The sequence below is a fragment of the Barbatula barbatula genome, assembly GCF_947034865.1.
Source record: "Barbatula barbatula genome assembly, chromosome: 12".
In the NCBI taxonomy this organism is placed as follows: domain Eukaryota; kingdom Metazoa; phylum Chordata; class Actinopteri; order Cypriniformes; family Nemacheilidae; genus Barbatula; species Barbatula barbatula.
The window spans coordinates 6,890,288-6,914,819 of NC_136775.1; the positions used below are offsets into that span (position 1 = coordinate 6,890,288).

The 24,532-nt window shown below is 40.3% G+C and overlaps 2 protein-coding genes across 4 annotated transcripts; one reads left to right on the forward strand and one right to left on the reverse strand.

The window, feature by feature from the left end:
* Nucleotides 1-692: 692 nt before the first annotated feature.
* LOC306902221 (polycomb protein SCMH1-like) lies at nt 693-10,810 on the forward strand. Of its 3 annotated transcripts, none has more exons than XM_079470608.1 (16): nt 693-783; nt 1,919-1,964; nt 3,944-4,021; nt 4,344-4,414; nt 4,538-4,772; nt 5,206-5,294; nt 5,430-5,676; nt 6,903-7,141; nt 7,279-7,437; nt 7,546-7,672; nt 7,823-8,023; nt 8,119-8,286; nt 8,416-8,544; nt 8,650-8,781; nt 9,232-9,374; nt 9,782-10,810. In XM_079470608.1, the coding sequence occupies exons 2-16, from the start codon at nt 1,940-1,942 to the stop codon at nt 9,902-9,904; spliced, it is 2,166 nt and encodes a 721-aa protein (XP_079326734.1). In that variant the 5' UTR covers nt 693-783; nt 1,919-1,939; the 3' UTR covers nt 9,905-10,810. The 3 variants fall into 3 exon arrangements, with proteins under 3 accessions (XP_079326734.1, XP_079326735.1, XP_079326736.1); XM_079470609.1 differs by lacking the exon at nt 693-783 and adding an exon at nt 814-1,381; XM_079470610.1 differs by lacking the exon at nt 693-783 and adding an exon at nt 1,144-1,526.
* Nucleotides 10,811-16,181: 5,371 nt separating this feature from the next.
* On the reverse strand, nt 16,182-19,891 carry cited4b (Cbp/p300-interacting transactivator, with Glu/Asp-rich carboxy-terminal domain, 4b). The gene is made up of 2 exons (XM_079469661.1): nt 19,635-19,891; nt 16,182-18,899 (listed from the first exon to the last, which is right to left on the reverse strand). Exon 2 carries the CDS (start codon nt 18,892-18,894, stop codon nt 18,166-18,168), a length of 729 nt encoding a protein of 242 aa, XP_079325787.1. The 5' UTR covers nt 18,895-18,899; nt 19,635-19,891; the 3' UTR covers nt 16,182-18,165.
* Nucleotides 19,892-24,532: the final 4,641 nt, after the last annotated feature.

A 24,532-nucleotide genomic window follows, 5' to 3' on the forward strand; every position in this document is an offset into this window, starting at 1 on the left:
TAACAACATAGGCAACAAAATACACAAGTGCATCAAAACTAGTCCATTAAAGCCTAGCACAGTATACAAAGCCAAGTCATTTACTAAGTAACATAAAAAATATACATGAAAAAAATTATACAAGCACACCATATAATATTAACTAAGTAAATCTTTTTAATGTGTTTTATTGTGTTAGTTAGCTATATTTTTAGGTAGTGTGGCTTAAATAAAAACAAACAAATTAATGATTTATATTAATTGGAATGCAAAATAAAAACATGACTTTTAAAATGTTTTATCTCATTTTGGAGCCAAATTCTACATAAAGTATCATATATATCAGGCTCGTGACTTTTGTCTGTGTACCCACTAACATAAAACGTCCTTTACATTTTTACATAAAAAAGCTAATTTAGAATAATTTATATTTTATATATTTATATAAAAAAATACATATTTTTTAGACTCTTGAGCGATCTGATTCTTTGTTAACATGATTTTTCCTTTTCTTTCTTTTTTTGTCGTTGTTATGCTGCCGTGTCGAACGAAAGAAGTCAATAGGTGTCTACTGACAGACACTGTGGTACACAAACAAACAAAGTATGCCGAGATAAACAAGCGTTTGCCTTCCTGACCCATTTCATGGGGTCTTTATCGTCTCGTGCAGTCGCGTGCAGCCCCTCCCCTCACCACGCGCTCGACACACATACACACACAAGACTACACGCGCACTACAAACATGGCGGATAAACACTAACCCTCTCACGTTTGAGAAATTACACTAAAATCTTTCCGCGCAAGGTAAAAAGTCCCCTCACTACCGTCCGTAGCGACCGCGACGTCACGTTATAACTTTAGTAAACAGACTTTTTAGAGGAAAAGGCAGAAAAAGTGACTCAGAGTTGCTGTACGTTAGCATTTAGCTCATGCATTCTGCAACGTTACACACACTAGAAGTGTAATCTTGCCCTACGACAACTTTGACTGAAATGAGTGTGATTGTCTGTGAGTTGTGACTGAGAGCAACGTAATATAAATCAGTCACTTTACCAAAACGCCATGCATGTTGTGGTGCTAAGTAGCATAGCAATGTTATTCATTGAGTATGTATGTACAGTATGCCGTTTAAAAAGTTTTGTATTTTAAACCGCCGGATCCACGTACGCGATCTCTGGAAGGACATCCGCGTTTTAAATGAACAAAACAGCAAATATAAATAAGATTTTGTCGGAGGTGTAAAGTTAGGAGAGAGTGATACGCTGCCCTGTCATTTATGGAGAGGGAGGGACCGTGTGTTTGGCGCTCAAAGGCGCTCGGCTTTTGAACAGAGGCTTGAAAAACTGGGAGACAGGAGCCATCTTTCAAAACAGTTACGCGTTACTAAGGAGTATTCGTGAATGTAATTCCTCTTTTTATTATTTATAACGCAGGCAGACATTAAGGAGGTGTTTGAAAACATAAACGATAAAGATGCGCGGGAGCAAAATATCTTGTTTTTTGTTTATTAGCCTTTTTATTCCTACGGGACGACGCGTGGTTTAACGGTAACGTATCTTGGGATTAAATGTATTTTTTCATTATTTTATAGTTGTATAGTTTACTGTAATAGTCAAAAAGGTGCTTTGAAGCTATTTTCTTATGTAGTATGCTGTTGTTCATCCCTTTATGTTGACCTTGGGGGTCAATTGCTGCTTGTTAAGCATCTGACCTTAAGACCTGCCAGTCTAGACAGAAAATGGAAAATCATTAATTTTAAGACAAACTACCATTTATTTTCAGCACATAGTTTATGTCCTCCTGAGAATATAGCTGGTGGCTCGTGGTTCTGTGCCTCAGCAATGACAGCTGACCAGCACACATATTCAATGTGTGGAAGACAGACAACGTGTCACAGTAAAAATATTGATGGAAGAATGTGTGTGTTTATTCTTTATAGAGAGGTTGAATAAGGTGGACCATGAAGAAACCTGTACCACAGAAAGGTATGGTTTTATTTATTTTTTTAATTCTTGTATGCATTGCAACACATTGACAAATGACATCAGGGCTGGACTGGGATAAAAAAAGGGCCCTGGCATTTTTGCTCAGACTAGCCCACCACAAGCGGTCGGACACAACCAACCAGTACACCTTCCTTGCGGTCCCTGTAGATATGCATATCTACTTTTCCATTCCCCAAAACCCCTACAAAGCTGAGAACTTAGTGCCATGGACCAGTGTACTCACTCTCTCTTGACTGACTCCGTGGTGACCAAAGGTGGCAGTGGAGTAGGGCCGAGAGAGAGAGAGAGAGAGAGAGAGAGAGAGAGAGAGAGAGAGAGAGAGAGAGACGAGAATGATAACTGAATGAGAAAAATGATCCCCATACAAGTATCTTTAATATATAACAATGTAGAGAGATGGTTGCACATATTTTATACTTACTTAGTGGAAATGGCTCCATGGTGCTCTGAACTTTAAAGACAACGAACTACAAACGTGAGGGCATCCTGAGAGAGAGATAGAGAGAGAGAGAGAGAGGGGGGGGAATAACGAGTCACATTTTCAGTCTACAATATTATGAATATTTTTATAATATCAATAATCTCAACTCACCTTACAATAACAGCAGTTTCCTCAGTAGCTTGCTCTTCTCTGCAACTCTGTCAATTACAATGTGCTCCATGTTATTAACATTAGAATAATCAGCTGAAGTTGCAATTGAATAAGTTAACTCTGCTAACCTAGCTACAAAAACATTGCAAAATAGCTTATGCTGTGTTATTTGACTTTAGCTGACTGAGTGGCTAGTGCAGTAGGTGACAATCTGACAGACATTATAATAGCGACAACGATTATGTTGTCTTACTATAATATTCATTAATTTAGGTAAATCATCATCTTCGTCGTGGCCCAACCAGGCCCACACACTGTGATGTCACCGTCCGGAGCAGAAGGTGGCAGTAATGCACCAAAAAGCTGTTTACCGTAAAACACGAAGAAGTCACCGGCCGGTCCCTGTATGGTGGTGGCGTCACTTACTGGACCAGGATCGGTGATCCTTAGCAGTTGTGTTTCCGATATGACCTTGTTCTTCAGAAATGTTTGGTAATATGTAACAAGAGCTTGTGTGGACGCTACCGCACTACTTGGTCAACAAAAGAACTTCGCTACTGAAAAGCTATTTGATTCAGAAAACAGCGACGTTACCACCACGCTACTGAAAAATGTAGTTAAGCTAGTAGCGTCACTGCTTGTAGCGACGCTACTGCCCAACACTGCTTACCGTTTCAAGTACACTCTCCTACTCACTCTGTCTCTCCTTGACATCACTATCAGACACCTACTCCTCTGCCTAGGTGCCGCCATGGCTTGTCACCTCTCCTCCATGTGCTATGTTCACCTGTTTTTGCAAAATTTCGTCACAGCACTTAACATGTCGGTTATTTTTGCACATGTTGAGGCATCAACCTCTAGAATTTTTATTTGTTTGGCCCGCAACTGCTCCGCACCCGCACGCTTTTGTTTCTCCATCCTAAATCCACAGATTTCTGGCTCTGACCCACTGACTGCATTTGACACAAGAAACCGAGGGGGAGGGGTGGAGCCCTAACCCTAAGAGATGATTGGGCCAGCCCAGTGTCAGTATGGATAATGAACCAATGGGTCGCTGTCCCTGCTTTATGGGCCGGTCGTTGGCAAATAAAACAATTTTTTTTTATATCAACCGGCCCCCAAGTGCGTCGGCCCATCGGGCATTTGCCCGGTATGCCAGATTACCAGTCCAGCCCTGAATGACATTGAACTGAGTGTCATGCTGTCGTGGTACTTCAGTAAAATAGGCCGGTTATGATTCTTTGTGGAGGTCTACTAGAAGTTGAGTTTAGGCCATGTAACTTTAGTTTATGTTTACGCTTGAAACCATCTACACGATTCAAAAATAATAATAAAGGATGTTGTTCAAACTTTTTTCTGCTTTTAGCTATTGAGTGGAAAGATGGCAGGAGGATCAAGCACCCTCGCAGTGGTCGCCCGTCTCGAGTGCAATCACAGTATCAAGGTAGCAAACTCACTGGATCATGTTAATTTTTGCAGCTGCGAAACAAATGTGAGAATAGTAATTGTAGCCTGTATATTTATATTTATGCATTTGGCAGATGCTTTTATCCAAAGCGACTTACATTGCATTACACTATACATTTGTTTCCAAGTATGTGCTAAGAGTGTGCTGTAGGAACGGAACGATTTAGGTTAGGTCTGACCAAGGCATCCTGTTGAGGGACAGGCTAGTCTGCCAAGTAACGTTTTGGATTAGTGTAGAAATACAAAGTTTGAACTTTGAAGGGCCATTTGATGCTCACATGTTTGCTTTTGTTTTTAAGGGTATTTTAGCTGGGAGAAGTACCTGAAAGAGACAGGAGCAATCGCAGCACCTGCTCAATGCTTCAGACAGGTGAGCCTTTTCATGCACATATGATGCTGGATTCGCCAATTATAATTCTTACATCCATTTCCATGACCATATACAGTACTTTGAAATCCAACGTTAAAGAAGTGACCTCTACCCTGTCTGTAGAGCACCTCTCCTCCTGTAAATGAGTTTAAGGCTGGTATGAAGCTGGAAGCTCAGGACCCAAGAAACACTACATCCACCTGCATCGCCACTGTGGTGGGCCTGACAGGCTCTCGTCTTCGCCTGCGACTAGATGGCAGCGACAATAAGAATGACTTCTGGCGCCTTGTAGACTCCTCAGAAATCCAACCCATTGGGAGTTGCGAGAAGAACGGAGGCATGCTGCAGCCACCGCTCGGTGAGAGAGACACATTTTACATTTACATTTATTCATTTGGCAGACGCTTTTATCCAAAGGGACTTACAGTGGCACATTACTACATAGCAATCAGGGGTAAGGTGCCTTGCTTAAGGGCACTTCAGTGATGATATATATTACTCAACATATTTACTAGTTAGAGTTTAATGAATTACAACATTTATTTCTAGTAAGCTTTGGAAATTCTATTTATTTTAAAAGACTCTGTGACATAATTTTAGTTACAACTAAATGCTAATGTTTATTACTGTCCTCTAGATGTCACCATTCGCTGATTTATTCTTTGGCAAAATACTCTTTTCAACCCAACAATTAGAAACAAGTATCCAATCTTTTACAGGAATCGCAAATAAAAGAAACCCAAAAGAATATTTTTATACTTGATTAAATAACTTTTAATGCTGTTCTTCAGGGTTTCGTCTGAATGCCTCTTCATGGCCCATGTTCTTATTAAAAACACTCAATGGAGCAGAAATGGCACCAGCTCGAATCTTTCACAAGGTACCTGTCAAAAGTCGTGAATTCAAACATACCACAATAAACATGTCTAGGGTGGTCCGTCTTAAAAGTGTTATTTCAGAGATTGTGTGAGTCGTTTAACTAAGAACAAAATCTATTTTTTTTTCCGTCTTTCAGGAGGAGCCGCCAGCTCCAGAGCAAAACTCTTTTCAGGTGGGGATGAAGCTGGAAGCAGTGGACAGGAAGAACCCTCACTTCATCTGTCCCGCAACGGTGGGCGAGGTGCGAGGCGTTGAGGTGCTGGTCACCTTCGACGGCTGGCGAGGCGCCTTCGATTACTACTGCCGTTACGACTCCAGAGACATATTCCCTGTGGGTTGGTGTGCACTTACCGCAGACAACCTTCAGCCGCCAGGAACAAAAGGTGTGAGTTTTTCCTAATACATTTAGATCACGTTAGCTCATCTAAAATGAATGCAAATGTAAAAAGGTTGAGAAAAAAGGCCCTTGAGTCTCAGTTTTTAAGCAATAATTGATAGTGGGCAAATCAGGGACAACACAAACTGTTTTTCACAGTGTTTATTTACAAGAGGTTGGCATCCAACCATCTGGCATGACTACAAACCCTGTGCCCAATAGCGGCTCTCATCTTGAAATGATTTGGGTGGGATGAGAGAAGAGACGGCTCAATGCTTGATAGTTTGTCAACTTTCCATGCCACTATCAAGGCACTGTAGAATTTCACAGATGGTTGAGGTAAGCAAGTTATGCTTTTCAACGTGTTTAAATGAAATTAGGAAAATATCAGCATGATATCAGAGTTTTTGCTGCAGAATGATGACTAATCTGGACACATGCAGTCTTACTGCTATTTTGTGGTTCATAAACTGTTAGATGACCATCTCTGGGTATCCTGTTTCTGTAAACATCAGCAAACTTAACATGGCTTTGGAGAGCACATCGAAAGTATGGGGCAGGAAGGAAGTGATCTGAGTAAGACACAAATTGACACGCGCTGCAAGATCATAAACGACAGACCATCTTTAAGTGAGGGAGTGTAGTATTAATTCTTATATTGCTGTCTTCTCTGTTGGATGTGTATTAACTGCAATGCTGTCCTTATTTACAGGTCTGTAAAGCTCATACTCTGATGTGTTTTAGTTCTCTTTAAGGTTTTGGTTGAAGTCATTAAGTGTTGGTCGCTTTGTGCTATTTGAATAATGCTGTTTCGGTCTAATTTTAGCACACAGTTTTAAAAGAGTGCTGTTAAAGTGTGCAAATGTTTTATTTGATCTTATTTATCTGTTTTTCAAGATCTCTTTCTTTCATTCTTACTCTTCCTTTTCTTTTTTCTTTGTGCTGTCTCCCTTGCTCTTTCTCTCTTCTCTGTAGCACTTTAGAGGCCACTCTCGACAAAAATGTGTTACACAACTCAACTCTTTGTTAAGATGGCTCACAGAAAAATGGGTCATCATGCAGAGTTCTGAACACAAAGCTTCTCTTTCTCTGTCTTCTACTGTGATGTTTGTTGCTACTTGTTGTGGTATACCACCTATATCAATCTGCATTTTACTTACTGCACTGTTGATACTTCCTGTTCATGCTCACATATACCAGCTGTTAAATTCATCATTAATTTTCTCTTTTTAGCATTTGGGTTACCGAAGACATTAGGTACACCTGGTCTGCTTCCGGATAGTAATGTAGAGGGGACAGGCATGCCCCCTACACCAGGCAGACCGCCACCCCAGAAAAAACGCAAACCCGGCCGCAAGAAAACCAAACTATCCGGACCCTGGGGTCAAAAGGGAACAAGTGGTTCTCATATTGGAAAAGAACTGGATACGATAAAAACCCCCAAAAAACGAGGCCCCAAACCAGGAAGCAAGGTAAGATTGCATCTGGGGTATTTTTCTCCTCTTACTGTGTATTTGGTACTTAAGTATAGGTCTTTTTGACTATGTCTATTTGTTCTGCTCAGTTTTGGGGATGAGTAAGAATGTGTTGGTGCACCTTTGTCTTTTAGCTGGGTTGGCCCAAAAGGGCAGCGTGGCTGGAAGGTGCTATTGCTGGTCCAGGTAGACCCAGAGGCAGACTGCCAGCCAACTGGGCCCAAAAAGTACAGCAAGAGCAGACAGAACCCATCAAGATTCCAAAAAAGAGAGGCCCCAAACCGGGCAGCAAGGTGTGGCTCTTGGAACGTGAGCAGGCCAATGTTGGAATGTATAGGGATCAATGGTGTAGTGTCATTTATACACTTCCATCTGCATTTTATCTTTCCATTTGCATACAGAGAAAGCCCAGATTAATGCCCAACCCTATGCCCAGCTCCCCAAGCAGTATCACTCCAGAGCCAGACACCAGTTCGGTTCCGCTGGACAATGCCACCATTCCTAGTGCGGCCCTACAGACACCTACAGGTACTGCAAGAGTCTTAATTAATCTACAACTACATTAATTTTCAAATTTCTGACCAGTCCAAACCTCAGCTCTGATCCATTTTATTTCCATTTTTGAAATAATAACCTGTTTTTGTGTTGTAGTTTGTTGCATTTATTTCTCTTTGTCAGTTTGTGTGTACTTAAATAAGTATGGGAAGGTGGGTCCCCACCTGGACTCACGGCAAATCCAGTCTCTGCCAGACCACTTCGGCCCAGGCCGAGCGTCGTCTGTGCTGCAACAGTGTGTTCAAGCCTGTGTGGACTGTGCACATAACCGGAGCGTAATCTTCTCTTGTCTGAAACCAGGCCATGGAGGGGAGCTCATATCAGGTCAGCATGCTTAGATCTGAGCATGCAAACCAATGATCGCATTACAAAATCAGATCCTCATTTTTCTGTTTTTTTCCCTGAACTTGGCTCCACAGCCTACTTTGAGCAACAGCACCACACTCTGACACTGCCGGCGGTGAACAGCGTGACATACGTGCTGCGATTCCTGGAGAAACTCTGTCACAACCTGCACTGCGACCCATTGTTTGGCAGCCAGCCTGTCCTTTTGGGAGGAGTTCACTATGACAGCAGAACTTACACAGGTCAGTGCTCATGCATGCAAATGCTCATGCTGCTCTCACTATCTTGTGGGCTTTTTAAGGTTGGGGTTATGTAATGCATTGATGCTTGCCTTTAGTGGCTGTAAAGAGAGGTCCTTGTATATGTTGCAGAGAGGAGAAACTTCACAGAAAGTCTGAGCCCTGGACCTGGTCGAGGAACTAAGAGGTTTCTCAAGCCCGAGCCCTACGCCAACAATCCTGTACCGCACAAAATTGCCAAAAATTGCCTATCCTCAGAAGGTATTTACACCTCTTAACTTCCCTTTAACAGGATCACTAAACTATGGATAGTTGTGTAGAATTAGTTAAATTTTACAAGTAATATGGAGGTATACTTGCGATCAGAGCCTTTTCTGATGGAGAATGGGATCGGCAGCTCAGATGTCTTGGAGAAAACACACTTGTCTCCCGGACACATACGTCCACTTTCTCAGAACAGTAACTCACCAAGACAGCTGCATCGCCTCGGATCAACAGGTACACAGCCGTCTTTTAAAGGGATAGTTCACCCCAAAATAAAAATTCTGTCATCATTTCTTCAGCCTCATGTTGTTCTGTTGAACACAAAAGATATTTAGAATAATGAAGAAACCTAAGCATTCTGGGGCACCAATGACTACCATAGGAGCTTTTTTTCCCTACCATGGTGATCAATGGTGCCCCAGAACTGTTCCGTTATAAACTTTCTTACAAATATTTCCTCTTGTGTTTAGTGGAACAGTACAATGTATATAGGTTTGAAACAACTCTAGGCTGAGTAAATGATGACAGGATTTATATTTCCCTTTAACTGTAACCCAGTGTTGAGCATTACTTGCTTTTACACACTATGTCAGTCTTCTTATATCTAGTGGCTTCATTTATCTAATGTCTGAATGCAGATATCAACCCTAAAAGAAATATTGTGAACCTGATATTTTTGCTCAGGTTCAGAGCGTTTCCTGAGCTCAAGAGAAAGCCCACGGCCCAGCGGACAGGACCCAAACTTGTGGACAGTTGAGGATGTTATGCAGTTCATCAGAGACATCGACCCTCAGCTCGGACCACACGCAGACCTCTTCCGCAAACATGTATGTGAGAATTTCTCCTGTGTTTTTGTAAAAACCCACATCCAGTGAAATAAATGTTATGATTGTTGGAGACAAACATCAGATCTCCAATGAAGTTCTGACAGTATCAGACATTTTGCGTCACAGTTCTGCTTCTATTCAACCAATAGGAGTAAAGCAGTTAATGATCTGTGTTGGATATTCCGAAATATTTATTTTAGCTTCTATGGTATTTAGCATAAAGTTGCTTCAAATTCTCTTTAAAATATACGCTGTCCACACATTCTCACAAAAAGAGAGTTTGTTTTATATACAGAACATCGGTTTGCATGTCTTGCTTCGGATTTGTGCCATACTCTTTATGCAGGCAAATGTCATTAAAACTGGAGTTAAAGTGGTCTTGTTTGGGTGGTGTTCTTCTGTTGCAGGAAATTGATGGCAAAGCTCTACTCCTGCTCCGCAGTGATGCCATGATGAAATATATGGGGTTGAAGTTGGGTCCTGCACTCAAACTCACCTTTCATATTGACAGACTGAAACAGGGCCGTTGAATTTCTTTCACACCCTCATACTCTACCCCTTCCAAGCATATTTCAAGATGCACGGCATGCTGGGATCCATATGTCCCCCAGCAGTACTGTAGCAAGGGTCGGCAAGCTTTAGAGCGCCGGCCACATTTTCTTTCTTCTGTCCATTCATTTCATACACACTGTTGTGTTTTTGTGACCTTTAATGTTCCCGAATGTTCTCATGTCACATTCACGGTTATCTTAGTATCGTTTCAGAACATGTCACATGGACTGTATATAGGCCATTTTAGGCCTCATTTTTTATGTTGTACAATTAATTATGATGTATATTTTTTCAGCCCACATCAGTAAGGGTGTTTGTGGCTTAATACTGGTTTTGATTAATTCGCTTCAGACAAACACTAGATCATGCTGGGAACCACACCTGACTGATACCTCACCCAGAGACCATAACCTATCTTTATACACGATCCAAGCTGCCGTTACACTAGACTTTGTGCATACAAAATTACTTCATCCATCACAACAAATATGCTAACAGCATACGTCACATTCTAGGGCTCTTGTTTTAATAAGTTGTATTTAATAATAATATAATATTTTATCTATAATATCTTTTTGTGTTTTTTTATAGAAACGGTTCATTTGTAGCGTTTAAATCGTCTGTTGGTCTTTTTTGCAGGCCAAACCTTGGTACATTGGAAACGTTTTCGCTCACGTCACACATTCGAACGCAAAGTCTAGTGTGACAACACATTTACTGCTATTAATCTCTGTCTGCATTTTATATCTGTCTCCTTTTTATATTGTGTTGATGTTTACATTGTCTCTCTTTGTTGTTTGTACTTTTGAAGTCTTTATACAATATTGTAGAGTTCATACATTGAGAGCGTTATACTCGATGGGCTTCAAATAAAAATGAAGTGTTCTGCAGCTATTTTCTGTAGGTTCTTCCACATTTTTCAGATCAGATTAGTTGCTATCCAATCCATATACCTACTCATATTTTATGTACAGGCACTAGAACTTTTCTTTGCGCGATTAGATTTGCTTGATATACTACCATCTACCATAAATGACTGTTGATATGATATGATTGATATTATAAAATACGGAAAAGTTCTGGTTTTCCATTCCCTTTTCAATCACGAGGGGGCAGCACAATCTTTTGTTACATTTTAATGAGGTGTCACGCTTGAAAGGACATTGATGTTACAAAAGCTACTATGGGTAATAGTAGGTCAATAGATTGCTGGGCTGTCTTTAAAGAACATATAAGGCTATGTCTAATTAAAGAGATTAAATCTGAAAGATTCTTTCAGTGAACCATTGTAAGCGTTGTCAAATATGATCACATCACGTAGTGAACGTGTGTATTCAGAGGACAGAGGTGTGTTCTTGTGGCGGTTTTCTTCTGACTGACATGGGTACACGTATAGAGCAGAAAGGGGGATGTCACATACTGTAAGTCTTACCACATTCACAAAAAAACAGGAAGGCGCCTTTGAGGGTGCAACACATTGGCCAAATCCCTCAGTCAGAGTCTATTTGCACACTTTTATGCCAATACAGTCACGTGACTAAAACTCCTCTCTAGTTTGAAGTGTGGAAAACCCCGCTCCATCATACTGGCACAACCAACATGTTATCGATGCAGTTATGAGTTTCAGTGTGCTGTTTGGGCTAATACAACCTGTACAGATGTTAGTCAGACATCAGATTTTTTTAAAGTTTGGTGGCCTCAAAAGTGCTGGAGTGCTCTGTCATCATCAGCAGTGGTTTACTCATGTTGGGCAGGTTTTAAAAGGACAGTTCACCCAAAAATAAAACAGTCTGTCATCACTTACTCACCTTCGAGTTGTTTGAAATCTGTATGAATGTCTTTGCTCTGATGAACACGGAAAGATATTTAGAAGAATGCTTGTAACCAAACAGTTCTTGGCTACTATTGACTACCATTTATAAATGTTTATAAATGTCTTGGTTCTGTTGAACATAAAAGAAGATATTTTGAAGAATGTAGAAAAGCAAACATTTCTGGGGGACCACTGACTACCATTGTAATTTCTCCTACTATACAACATTCTTACAAATATCTTTCTCTGAGTAATTTATACAGATTAACTGAGGTTAAAAACCTTTTCAGGAAAGAAATGCACAACTGACCTTTTAAAGATGTATGAGGTTTTATTTTCAATTGTTGCATTTCTTGTGTTAGATATATCTTAAAGAATGTTGTGCGTTCAACACAAGGAATGCGTTTGACAAGATATGTAACATGCTTTTGATAAATAATTTTTTGATAAATACATACATTTGATAAAGATACATTTGTCCCAGGTTCATAGAGAAAAAAAACAGTAATTGTTTACATTAATCTTATCTCTTATCAAAAGCCAAGCATTCCGCAGCTCAAATTTCAAGTCTGCAGTTTGTGTGTTATTTATTTTAGTTGTAATGCCTTCTAAAATCGTCCTTGTAGGAACTGTCTCTAAATGAACGTCTGTTTGTGAGTTATCTGTGCAATTTCTGTGGGTGGAGTTTGCTCTGTGTGAACAGTCCTTTGTGGATAGTAATATCACATCTTGGTATCATGCGGTATCATGACATGAGTTAAGATTCGACACAGCTTTTACCCTAGATGGTTTTGAAAATGTGTTTGTAGTCTAATTGAGAAACAATGTCTCGACCTAAAGATTTACTGTAAATACTATATTATTTTTTACCTTAACTCAGAATTTAATAATCTTGAAATTGAACCCAGAATATTTCCCCCTAACGTCAAACCGATTTCTGAGTATGGAAGACTGTATAGATGTGTTGAAAAACACAGGATCTGTGCGTTATTTTCAGTCTGCGTGATCACAGCAAGTATATTTAGAATTCAAGAGCATCCAGCAAACCTGGTGCTATCCAAGCGGAAGTGTAGACAGGTGCGCTCTCAGCTAGACATGTTTCAAAACAAAATGAGTCTGTCAGGCCCCTAGAATGTTCTGAATGCTTCGAGCGCCTCAATACTACTGTGCGCCACAAGGTACTGGCTTAGTATCTACCATCTGCGATACGAGCTTGACCACTTCCAGACGCCCCTGCATCTTTATTGCTCGCCGGTGCTGTTGTGCGACTCATCTGAGAAAGCGTGTTGCCTGCTGATGTTGCATGCTTGTACGTCAGTTGTCAGCGTGATAGTAATCTCGCGGCCAATATCAAACCCACATGGATATCTCAATCTGCTCCATCTCATTTTGCCAAAACAGCGTACTTAAAATTCTGCTGTACTACACTGGAGACATTCAGAGTATATACTTGGATGACCTTGCGTGGATGGTTTTAGTTTATTGGTGTCCATCTGGCCACGGGTTCCTTATGTTAAAGCGGTGTGTGTCCCGGCGTTTGACCACTCATACAGCCGAGTGATATCTGTAATCATATGCCCGTCAGTAAGATTTACACACGGGAGTCTAAAGCCGCTCTCATGGACGCACAACAAACAGTGCCACTCCTGCCCTGGCTCGTTGAAGCCGGCCCGGCTGTGAGGCAAGCTTCACACAGAAAAATGAATAATTTACACGGTGCCCTTAACTTCAAAAGCCCAAGGCAATAAACAGTGTATAGAGAGGGGGTGAAAGTCACAGATCCGAAAGGGGAGCGCTCGGTAGAATTCTCCACCCATTTTAGCAGTTAAAAGCGCCGTGCCATGGCCTACCTGAAATTGTGTGGCATCAATTTCATAATGAAGATCTTGATATGTACGAAAGCTTATGACAAATCTGAACATCAATATTCGTTAGAGTTGTCTGGTTTTCAAAGTTGCATCTCTTTCACTTCCTGTTTCTTCCGCTTTCTAATATGGTGAGCTGAAACTGAAAATCCATTTAATTGAAGCCACAGTATTGCTCCTGATCTAAACTCATAATCAAATTCATATGCAAGAAAGGCCTTTCTATAGGCTTCAAGATCAGAGGCTTTGTAGTCTTCAAGTATACCCAATAACCTTTGTATATAACTTAAAATGACTTACATCCTGAGGGCCGAAAACCTTTTTCGTATTTTAATTAAAGAATTTGTTAGAAAACCATGTGTCTACTGAAGAACTAATGATTTGCCTTGTAAGTGTTTCTTCCAACGTTTTTATCGGGAAACAGAAGGCTTCTTCGGTTGTTAAAGGTTCTTCGTGAAGACCTTCATTAAAATGGTTCTTCTATGGGATTTTTATAAAGTGTACTCGAGTCAGTGTCCCATCACTAACTTTTTTCTAAACAACCCAGAGTTACATTTAAAAAAGGTGTTATTAGCAATTTGCTGAACTTAGTCCTAAAGAGCCTTTGTTTTTAAAGGGATACTCCACCCAAATGTGAACATTATGTAATAAATTACTCACACTGTTTGTTCCAAGCCTGTATACATTTCTTGGTTTGGTTGAACAAAGAGAAAGATATTTGGATGAATGTTAGCAACTGACAGTTCTGGGGTATGACTACCATAGTAGAAAAAAATTAAATGGTAGTCAAAGGTGCCCCAGAAATGTTTGCTTTCCTTCATTCCTCAAAATATCTTTCTCTTTGTTCAACCAAACCAAGAAATGTATACAATAATTTATATCTACTATAGTAGTTAAAAAATACGCTAGAACTGTCGGCTGCTAACATTCTTCCAAATATCTTTCTTTGTGTTTAACCGAACACAGAAATGCATACAGGTTTGGGACAACTTAAGGGTTGTCATAGAAATGCCATAGAACAACAATTTTTTGCAACAAAAAAAAAATGTTAACATCAGATGAACCTTAATGTTTCGCAAGTTTCTTTAATGCGCAAATAATATTCATAAGATTATAAAAAAGGAAGAAAGGAGTGATTCTCATAAGAAAACTTCACTTTGTGGTTCTTTGGAAAAGCAACAAATGGTCCTTCTATGGCTGTGAACCTTTTGTATCACCATTTTTAGAATTTTACTACAGTAATTTACTTTACAGTTGAACCCTTGTTTTTGTGTTTTGTCAGCGTTTATTAAAACGGTTCACTATAGTAAACTGACTGTTCATGCAGAGATATTTCTGAGAATAAGGGCTAACTTCTCTTTTTAGAGACAGGCTTGAATTACTCAACCCTTCAGCCTTAAACGGTTGTCAGGAAAGCTGTGTAAGAAAGAGAAATTGCTGAGCGTGTGATATGCCGAGAGAGGGGTGGTCTCCGTAATCCTGCTAGGCTCCTGGGTAAAACCCTGCACAGGATTTCCCAGACTCCCCTTCTCAGTTTCAGTAATTGGCTCGCTCTTTTAAACAAGAATTTTTATGACCTTGTCATTTGCTAATTGTAGTGAATTGACAATTCAGAGAGCAAACACAAAAATAACAGTAGGTGTGTGTTTAGAGATTATTGCGGGTGGCCTCTGAGTGAGAGAAAGAGAGAGCAAAAAACAGTCAACAGTAAATGTCTCCTGTCACACCCTGCTTAGCGTATGTCTAGTCTTGTTTCTTAAAGGAAGATTTGAGTCTGACAGGACAAACAACAATCTCTTAAACACAAATCCAGTGTAACAATATGACACATAATTATGCGAAATGATGAAAATGAATGCAATGTTTAATTCTTTTATTCTTCATGCAACGACAATCAGCTAAGAACTGAAAGTAAGAATTGTCCACACCCAGTTTATCTAACAGACACCCTGTGGATTAGTGGTGTTATCTGAGGACGCCCATAGACGATCCATGGCATACTGTTCTCCTCGAAACAATAGTCGTGTGTTCAATAAGAGCAATAACCATACACACCTACCGTCTCCCTGTTGCACACACACACACACATATGTATCTTCCATGGGTGTGTTAAATTGTGACATTTGAAAGGACAGCTAAATTCCCCAGAGAAGATGAGAGATTAGTGATTCAGAAAACCCCCACCGTTCAATTCAAAAGCATGTAATGTTTCTCTTTTGAGCTGTCACGGTCTTTAAAGTTGGGGTTGTCATTTGAAACATCTCAGGCTTACTTGTTTACAACTAGTTAGCAGAATTTAACATCATTCTGTGAAGCAGTTGTCTTTATATTTGTCGGGAATATTATTAAATGTTTGCCTCCAGAAACATAACAGGTTGACAGTTTTTACAATTTAGCCAATACCAGGTTTTATTACCATGATAATTTAATGCAGATGTTTCTCCAAGTGTTTATTTGAAGAGCCATAATGTGCGCACATCATTTTTAACCTAACAGCTTAATGGTGATCAAAATGTCCATGGACGCAAACTAAATATTTTTATGGCCATGTGAATTACCCACGTGCACATTCATTTTGAAAATGTGTTTATTGCTCCAAATACATATAAAAAAACCTAAATGCAGAAAATGGAGCTGTATCCACACTTGAAGCTGGACAGATTAAAGAGAAACTGAAGACATTCCGGGGTCCTCATTGGGAATCTACACTTCAATGTGACCACAAACAACATTGATACTTACAGGTTTGAAACTCGACAGCTAGGGTTCACCTCAACATATAGCCACGATAAGGGATCTTCCAATTTCTGAAGAGTCAACTCAACACAACCAGTGCAGTTTCTAAACAAACAGATGTTATTGACTGTGTTCGTGTCTGCGCTTTTGCAACCTCACCCCTCACAACCATTATAGATTCTACTATAAAGACTTACTCTCATTTCAAGACCATTGCAATCGGAGAGAAATCTGTTACTAGGTACGAAGTCTTACTATTTAGCAACCTTTCTTAGCTGAGGAGGAACAGGAAGTGACAGTGGAGCGTTAACGGCTTGTCGCTGCAATCTTCAGCCCTCCCCCCTTCCAGAAACCCCTCATCATAGCATGTCCGTAAATGGACAACACTTTGCCCTCCATTCCCAGGACAATTACCTCAGGCCCAGGGATGGTGTAAACCTGTGTATTGTCAATGTAAGCACAGATTAACCTGGACGGTTTCCATTACCTCCTCTGTACACACCTTTATTTCATGCATGTGGGTGAAAGGTTTGCGCTTGATCACAGCAGTTAGGATTCTCTACTCTGGCAACAAAAAGAATGAAATAGCTATATGAATGTGTAGTTCTTTAATTCCCTATTATAACTGAAAGATAATGTCTCGTTTTAACCAAGGAAGGTTGTTTGTTGGGACTAGAAGATTGCAGAGTATATGTTTTAATAATCTATACAAATTATGTTGTGGGAATTATAGTTTTCAACTCCGAGAAAAACTCAGTGGTTCGAGCGTGATGTTAGCAACGCCAAGGTCATGGTTTCGATCCCAGCAATTGTACATACTCGAAAACAAATGTATAGTATCATGCAATGTAAGTCACTATTGATAAAAGCGACTTCCAAATTCTTAAATGTAAATAGCTGTCATCACCCTTAAATTTGTTTGAAACCTGTATATGGCTTTTTCTTCTGTGGAATACAAAATAAGACATTTTGAGAAACGTCTCTGTGGTTTTGTACTCAGACATTGGAGTCAATGGAGGCAGGATCATTTGGTTACCAACATTCTTCAAAATGTCTTACGATTGGTCATACAGGTTTGGAATGACATACAAAGAGGTTTCAGAGATTGATGAAAAATTAGGCCAGAGATAAAACTTGGCCATCTTTATTAACAAATCACACACAGATTTGAGCCCTCCTGGACCATAGACCAGGGGAAGGAGGCAATGAGGGACAAATAAATAAAAGCAACTTGATTTAAGGCAACTCTAAAGCTCAGACAAAGATAGAGGCGTTTCCCACTATCGAGCAAGTGAGCAAGCAGTGGTTTAGGGTTACTAAATGGTAAACTGGTCAAAAATGGTAAACATCATCCGTCCACCAAAACGTTAGACTTACAGTTTTGGATCACACAGCTGTCGGACGAATGAAGCTTAGGGTCCAAATAATCAGTACCCTGGATAAATTGAGCATTTCCTATAAGCCACACATTCTAAAAGACGTCATCGCTACTTTGCTCAATGTTAACACGTCTGATAAAGCAATAAATAAATACAATTTTTAAATGTAAAACTGCACTGATAACAAATATGTGTTGAGTGTCTTTACATTGCACCAAGTTCACAGTCCTGAAATGTTGTTACATTCACCATTGGAACACGGTTTAAGGTTCCAGCAAGAAAGAACCAGAACTGTCATCCTCTTACAGGAGCCGGACCACACATATCTGTCCAAAGAAAGCCATCACAGCTCTCTGGTGACCGTGGTCACAAAACTACAGCGTCAAAAGAGTAACATCACTCTCTTTCGGCCCATATCGCCTCCCAATCGTCCGTTCAAATCGGGCTCAGCAGCTAACTGTACTCGGCTGCTGTTTGCTCACAAAGTCAGAAATAAAGTCAAACTCGTTTTGTCCCAAAAACAGTTCGGGAAGTTCTTGCACCCTATCCAACCCTAGCTCCATGACCAGCGACGTCAAAACCTCCTCATCGATCAAGTCTGCGTCCATACCGTTTAAACTGAGAGCAGGTCCAGACATGTGTTGCATGTTGGTAAGCTGGGCCTGACCCACGCGAAACTGCGCACTGTTGGCCATGTGGTTGCCGGCCATGTGTCCAAGCGGGTGTCCGTGGTACTGGGTGTTGAGTTTCTGAAGGTGCATGCTGGCCATGAGCTGTTGGGATGTGAGACCACCACTCACGTACTGTTGCTGCTGCGGGGGCTGCGGCTGTTGCGGCGTCTGATGCATGTGGTGGTGCTGTTGATGCTGTTGAATGTGATGCTGCTGAGGCTGCTGATTGTTAAACATCATGTTAGCCGACTGCATTTGGTGATGACCCATCTGTCCATTCATAGGTCCGACCATGTTGGGCCGTTGACGCATGGCGGCATCCATGTTTCCCTGAGGCCCCGCTCCATAGTGCATCATCTGTCCGTTAGGCATCGCCCTGAGGCCGGCCTGGGGTCCGTGCTGCTGGGGGCCCGCCTGCAGGCCTCCATTCATGCCCATCCGGTAGGCGTGTAGACTTCCGTTTCCCTGACCGTGGTTCATTGGCATCATCATGTGTTCTGCCATATAATCTGCAAGAGGTTCAGATTCAGAATTTGATTGATGGGAAAAACAAAGTAAATTCACTTTTGTCCTCCCTAATTTAAGAGGAAGCGGTTGCGATCTTAATGTGGTCCAGAAGTTATAAATACAATGGTGAGCAAGTTTTCTAAGCAGTTTAACAGAAACAATAACACCACTACATCCCTAAAGAAAAAGCAGTGCTTTAGAAGGAAAAGCCCACCTGACTGCCCACCCAAACAGTACTACATCTTTAGACTCAATGGTTATCATGCAAACAACATAATTAAATAGCCTAAACCGCGTATCAGTCTAAGACTTGAACTGTTCATACATATCGCACGCCTTATATACGTTATACGTATTTTAAACTGCTGTATAAATAAATGAAAACACCGAAAACGCGTCTTAATTCCAACAAGAAAAGAAACGCACGCATATATTAGACTTCATGCCTAGCTCGCACAAACCTAAATCCACAACAGAGACCTAAAGAAAGTCACCATGCAGCGAAGCAAACAATGGATCTACCACACCGAGCCCTTAAACGCCGTGTCCCAAATCCTATCGAGCTCCCTACATAGACAGCGTTTCAATACTCGCACGCGCGATCCAAATCCCCAAGTGCTGCACTCGTCGACGATTGCCAAAAACGCTCGAGCGCGAAAACACCGTCCGCAAAGGAAGCGCGCGGCGTATTAAGACGCGGCCGTTGAGTTTCTCAACGCGTCGCTGAAACGTCTTACCTCAGTGTCCTGTGCGCGCACAGCTCAGTGACTCCACCGCGGCAGGAAAATGAGCTTTATCCGACAAAGCCAAAGCCGAAGAGTTACAGTTTATATTCCGTGAGGCGAAGCGTCATACTCCAGGCACAAAAGAGCGCAGCTCACGATCTTCTCACGGGTCTGTGTGTTTTCTGGGTCAACTCCAGGCTTATATATATGAGAAATAGGCGGAGAGGTGGAGCCATCGCTCGTTCGTATCCTTTGTTGCCATTGGCCCCGCTTCTTAATATCAGCGTGTATAGAAACCCCTAGCGGCTTCTGTCAAACACTGGCCAATTTCTGTCCACAGTTTGTGGTTGATGTTTTTTCGTCTATGCTTTAAAGCGAACAGGAAATCCCTCTCTTAAGTTGCGTATGTTATGTTAAGCTTATGGGCAATATGACCTCTTATGTATAGTCAATAAATATGGACAGACAGATACGTTTTTCTCATGGGGGTTTTGGCGAAAACGCTACAGGCCTATATCATGTAAAGCTTTTTTATTAGACATTTAATTCAAGACATTTAGGATCGTACGCATGTGTTCACATAGTTTTTGTTAGAAGTAAGCTATTGTTAACCGTTTTTTGTAGCGTAAAGCTTTGTAGACAGACAGAGACAACGACTGTGTCCACACTGTGATCTCAACAAAATGTAGACGTAACTACACTTCCTATGCACAGAATACACGGACCGTGTTTTATGGATGAATCAAGTCCATAAACCAGACGTTTGAAAGTCTGTCAAACAAACAGAAACCGCCGTATCTGTTAGGAGAACACAAGGACAGCAACATAACAAAAGAGAAAACTATGAATCTGCCCTGACCTGATGTTTCCAATATGTGCATAACATTATATTACTGTATATTACTCTATTCTGCTACTTAAATGTTTATTTAACTATACTTTATTTCTGTTGTTATGTATTGATATATATTTACATTTAGTCATTTAACAGACGCTTTTATCCAAAGCGACTTACAAAGAATTCGGGGAGCAATAAGCGATATGTCATAAAAGAGCAATAGCGCGATAGGTGCTAATACAAAGTGACTAGTTTCAACAAAAGCTAGACCACTACCTGTTGAGAGAAGAGAGAGGGTTCGTGTATTTTAAACCACTTAGTACATCACACTTTATTTTATTTTATAACTACAATTATCTTTCTTTTTGTTTGTTTGCATACTGGCAATATGAATCTATATATCATCATGCTAGTAAAGCACACTTAGATATTGATGCATAGATAGATAGATGAAGTAGATTCATTTATATCCAGTATTATTTTATTCTAGATCAATTAACAAACGTATCTACTGTATTGGATTAAAAAGTCACAATGCTCCGTCTGTTCTGTTCTGATGTCTGTTACATGTTGTTGTTATTCTCTTTGACTGTTTGTGTTTTGGTCAGTGTTTATACATTCGAACGAGTGTGATCCGCCGGCTCTGTGGCAGTCCATGTGACCCAGCGTTCTGCTGTGCCGTGTCTTTGCTGGAGAGAGAGGGGAGGGGAATGGAATGCTGGTGCTATTCTGGGCCACTGGACTGCATCTGCACTATATTGTGAGTTTCAGATCATTATACACAACACCAAGCAACAAGCAAATGATGGGTCAGTAGAGACTGGGTTTGTCAATTGCTGTGGTATAACACGGCAAGATCCAAAGTTCAGGTCACGATTACTTGCATGAGCACAACAACACTGGGCTGTCTGTTTGGAAGAACGGGGAATCAACATTCTCTGTTTTGTCACAATGCTCTCTGTTTACCCAAAGGTCAGCACTGGTCAAAGCAGAGGATCACACCTCTAAAGTGCATTATCTCTTGGCAAATTAACATCTCAATTCTGCTGCCTTTGTTTTGGGTTATTGCCAAGACCTTGGGTGTGATTTGTATGATAATCTGTTGGCACCTTAAACAGCATGATGTTCCAAAGTGTTAAGGCCGAATTTGTGGTGTGAGGAGGTTTGGAAAATAAGTCATATTCATTTCACATGATGGGTCAAAGATGAGTGATTATGATTAGAACAAAGTGATTTTTGTTCACATAAACATTCCAATCTGGCCTTACTACAATGTATCTATTAGACGGAACAGCACTGATGTTGTTCTCCAGAAGGAGCATCTGGTTCTTAATGGTTCATGTCAAGGATTGAGAGATGCATAGAAGATTATCAATGGTATATGTCCTATGTTTAAAATGACCAGCATGAGTGTTGGGTTAATGGTGTCAACATTTAAATTCATGCATTTTGCAAACGCTTTTATCCATAGCGACGTACAATGAATTCAATCGATACATTTATTAATTATTATTTAATCAATGTTTCTGTGAGAACTGTTTTCACTGTTTTCAAAGTTTTACTTGTGTAAAAGACATAATACAGTCCGCAGGGCAGTTATACACGGTCAATTAAGAATTCAGGTGTGGGAGTTGCTTATTTAGCCACAGCGTCACAGCTCTACAAGGGTGTAGATGTAGATAGACATGAAGGATTAATGTCTATTGACACGCAAACATATGATTTAGCCGAAGCAAGAAGACATGCCTGTGGATATCACCACATCCCTAACTTAATGGTTTAGCGCTCAGCTTATAGACACCTAGTTTGCTGATGTGTTTGTACAGTGTGCGTGTCTGGCCCGCCGCGGGCTCGTCCTCCCCCACACCTGATTAGCAAAGAGTCAGGAGCTGGAGGAGGGGCCAGCCAGCTGCCACCAAGAACCGCTTGCCACAGAACTCAGGAAAGACTATTTACAGTTAATAATGAGTCAGATGTGTGTCAGATTGAAAAATCGTCATCAAGAAATTATTAAACCATATTCACGTCATTAATAGTTTTCCCCAAAGTTTTCAAGGTATACATTTTATTTGTATATGTGTTCCTTGAAATAAAACCACAACCCTATGCAGCTATAATACAATGCTTCACCGGTGAGCCACAGTAACACATTTAAGTTGTTCCAAAACTACAGAAGAGATTAAGTTATATGGGTTTACAATGTCACATGGGGCATGATAATCATGATAGAATTAAACTTGAAATTTAATTAAATTTTTCTGATTTAAGGAGTAGTTCACCTTCGAAATGAAAATTCTGTCATCATTTGCACGCCCTCTTGTCACTTCAAACCTGAATGACTTTCTTTCCAATGCAGAACACGAAGGAAGATATTTTTTGAAAAATGTTGGTAAGAGAACAGCACAGCCCCCCATTCACTTCTATTGTATGGACACAAAACCAATGCAGGTGCATGTGGGGCTGTTAGCAACATTCTTCAAAATACCTTCTCTTATGTTCTGCGGAAGAAAGAAAGTCTTACAGGTCTGATATTGACAAGAGGGTGTGTAAATGATGACAGCATTTTAATTTTGAAGGTAAACTACTTTAATTTAACTAAAATTGGTTATTATTGTTACTCTTTGTTAAACGGATGCTAAGCTTTAAAGATCGCAGTTTCTGCCTATCTCATATCAATCTTGTGTAACTATAAACTAGTATTGCATACGTCGTATCTTCGAAGAGTACTATTATTTCTGGAAAAAGACAAGCGCCTGGAGGTGTGCAGGGGGGGCGGAACTACAGCACTAGCCCACAATACATATTTGCATTGATTCAATGTAAGTTTGTGTTGTTTACATTATGCATGTACACACCGATTGCCAACAAAACACGGACATGTGAATTAGTTTGACGGCATATTTCACCACGCCATCTATCCAAATCCAGCGGTATATCAGTTTATATACCATTCATCACCGAAATGCAGTGAGCATACAAACACAGCTAATGCCGAGTGAAGTGGCATTGATTGGCGTGCTCTTTCTTTCACGCGCGCGTGCCCTTTCGCTTGCTGGATGAGTTGTGGGCGTGCTTTTCCGGGAGAATTGTCCAATGAGGGACTAAGAACTCTAGTTACGAAAAGGGAATCCATGTTCAAAAAAACTTTCTGAAACCTGTACAAACCCTCGAAGTGAATCGAGCACAGAAATACTACGTCATTCGTTCAACTCGACAAGTTGACCATGTTAAGCTTGAAAAGCCAGCACGATTAACAGTGTAAAGAAGTCAGAATGCATAAAAAGCAGCATGTTACCTTAATTATTCTCTATTTTGTAATTCGCTTTGGATAAAAGCTACCTTTAATTTAAAATTAAACTAGAATCTTCTTATTCATTTTATACATGTTTTTTTTGTTCACGTTTCTATAACATTTTAAAAGGGTTTTTACCCGACTTGAACCAAATTGTTTACTTTTTTTAACTCTTTCCTTTGAAAGTTGCTTTGGATAAAAGTGTTCTGTAAATTGCTTTGGATAAAAGCTACCATAAATTTACAAATAATTTATCTTAGTCATTTTAAGCTTTTCTGTTACATTTTTAAACGTTTTTACATGACTTTAACCAAATTTTGACTTGTTTTAAGTTTCTAAGTCGCTTCGGATAGAATAATCTGCTAAATGAATAAATGTAAATGCAATTTGGCAGAATTCACAAAAGTATGTTTAAATGACCCAATTTAATTCAATGTAGACATTTAAAACTGACGTTTTACAGTGTACTGCTATAACCCACAAAGGAGTTGTTTTGTCACTCATACACTTTGCCCTGCTTACCTCCTCCCCCCCCCCACAACCAGTTACTGAAACACTTCTCCATCCACCTTGTTTATTTAGCTTCAGAATGACCTTTCTCTCTTTCTTTCCCGCAAGTGTTGAGCAGCTGGATATTGGTGCAATGTTATTTTTGCCCATTTGTTTTTATCCAGTTTCTCAGTAAGGGATGGGATATTGTTTTCATCAGTGTTTTGGAATGTACTTTTCTATAAACTGTGAGTAAAACTATTACAATAGTAAGAATGTCAAAAGGTTCAC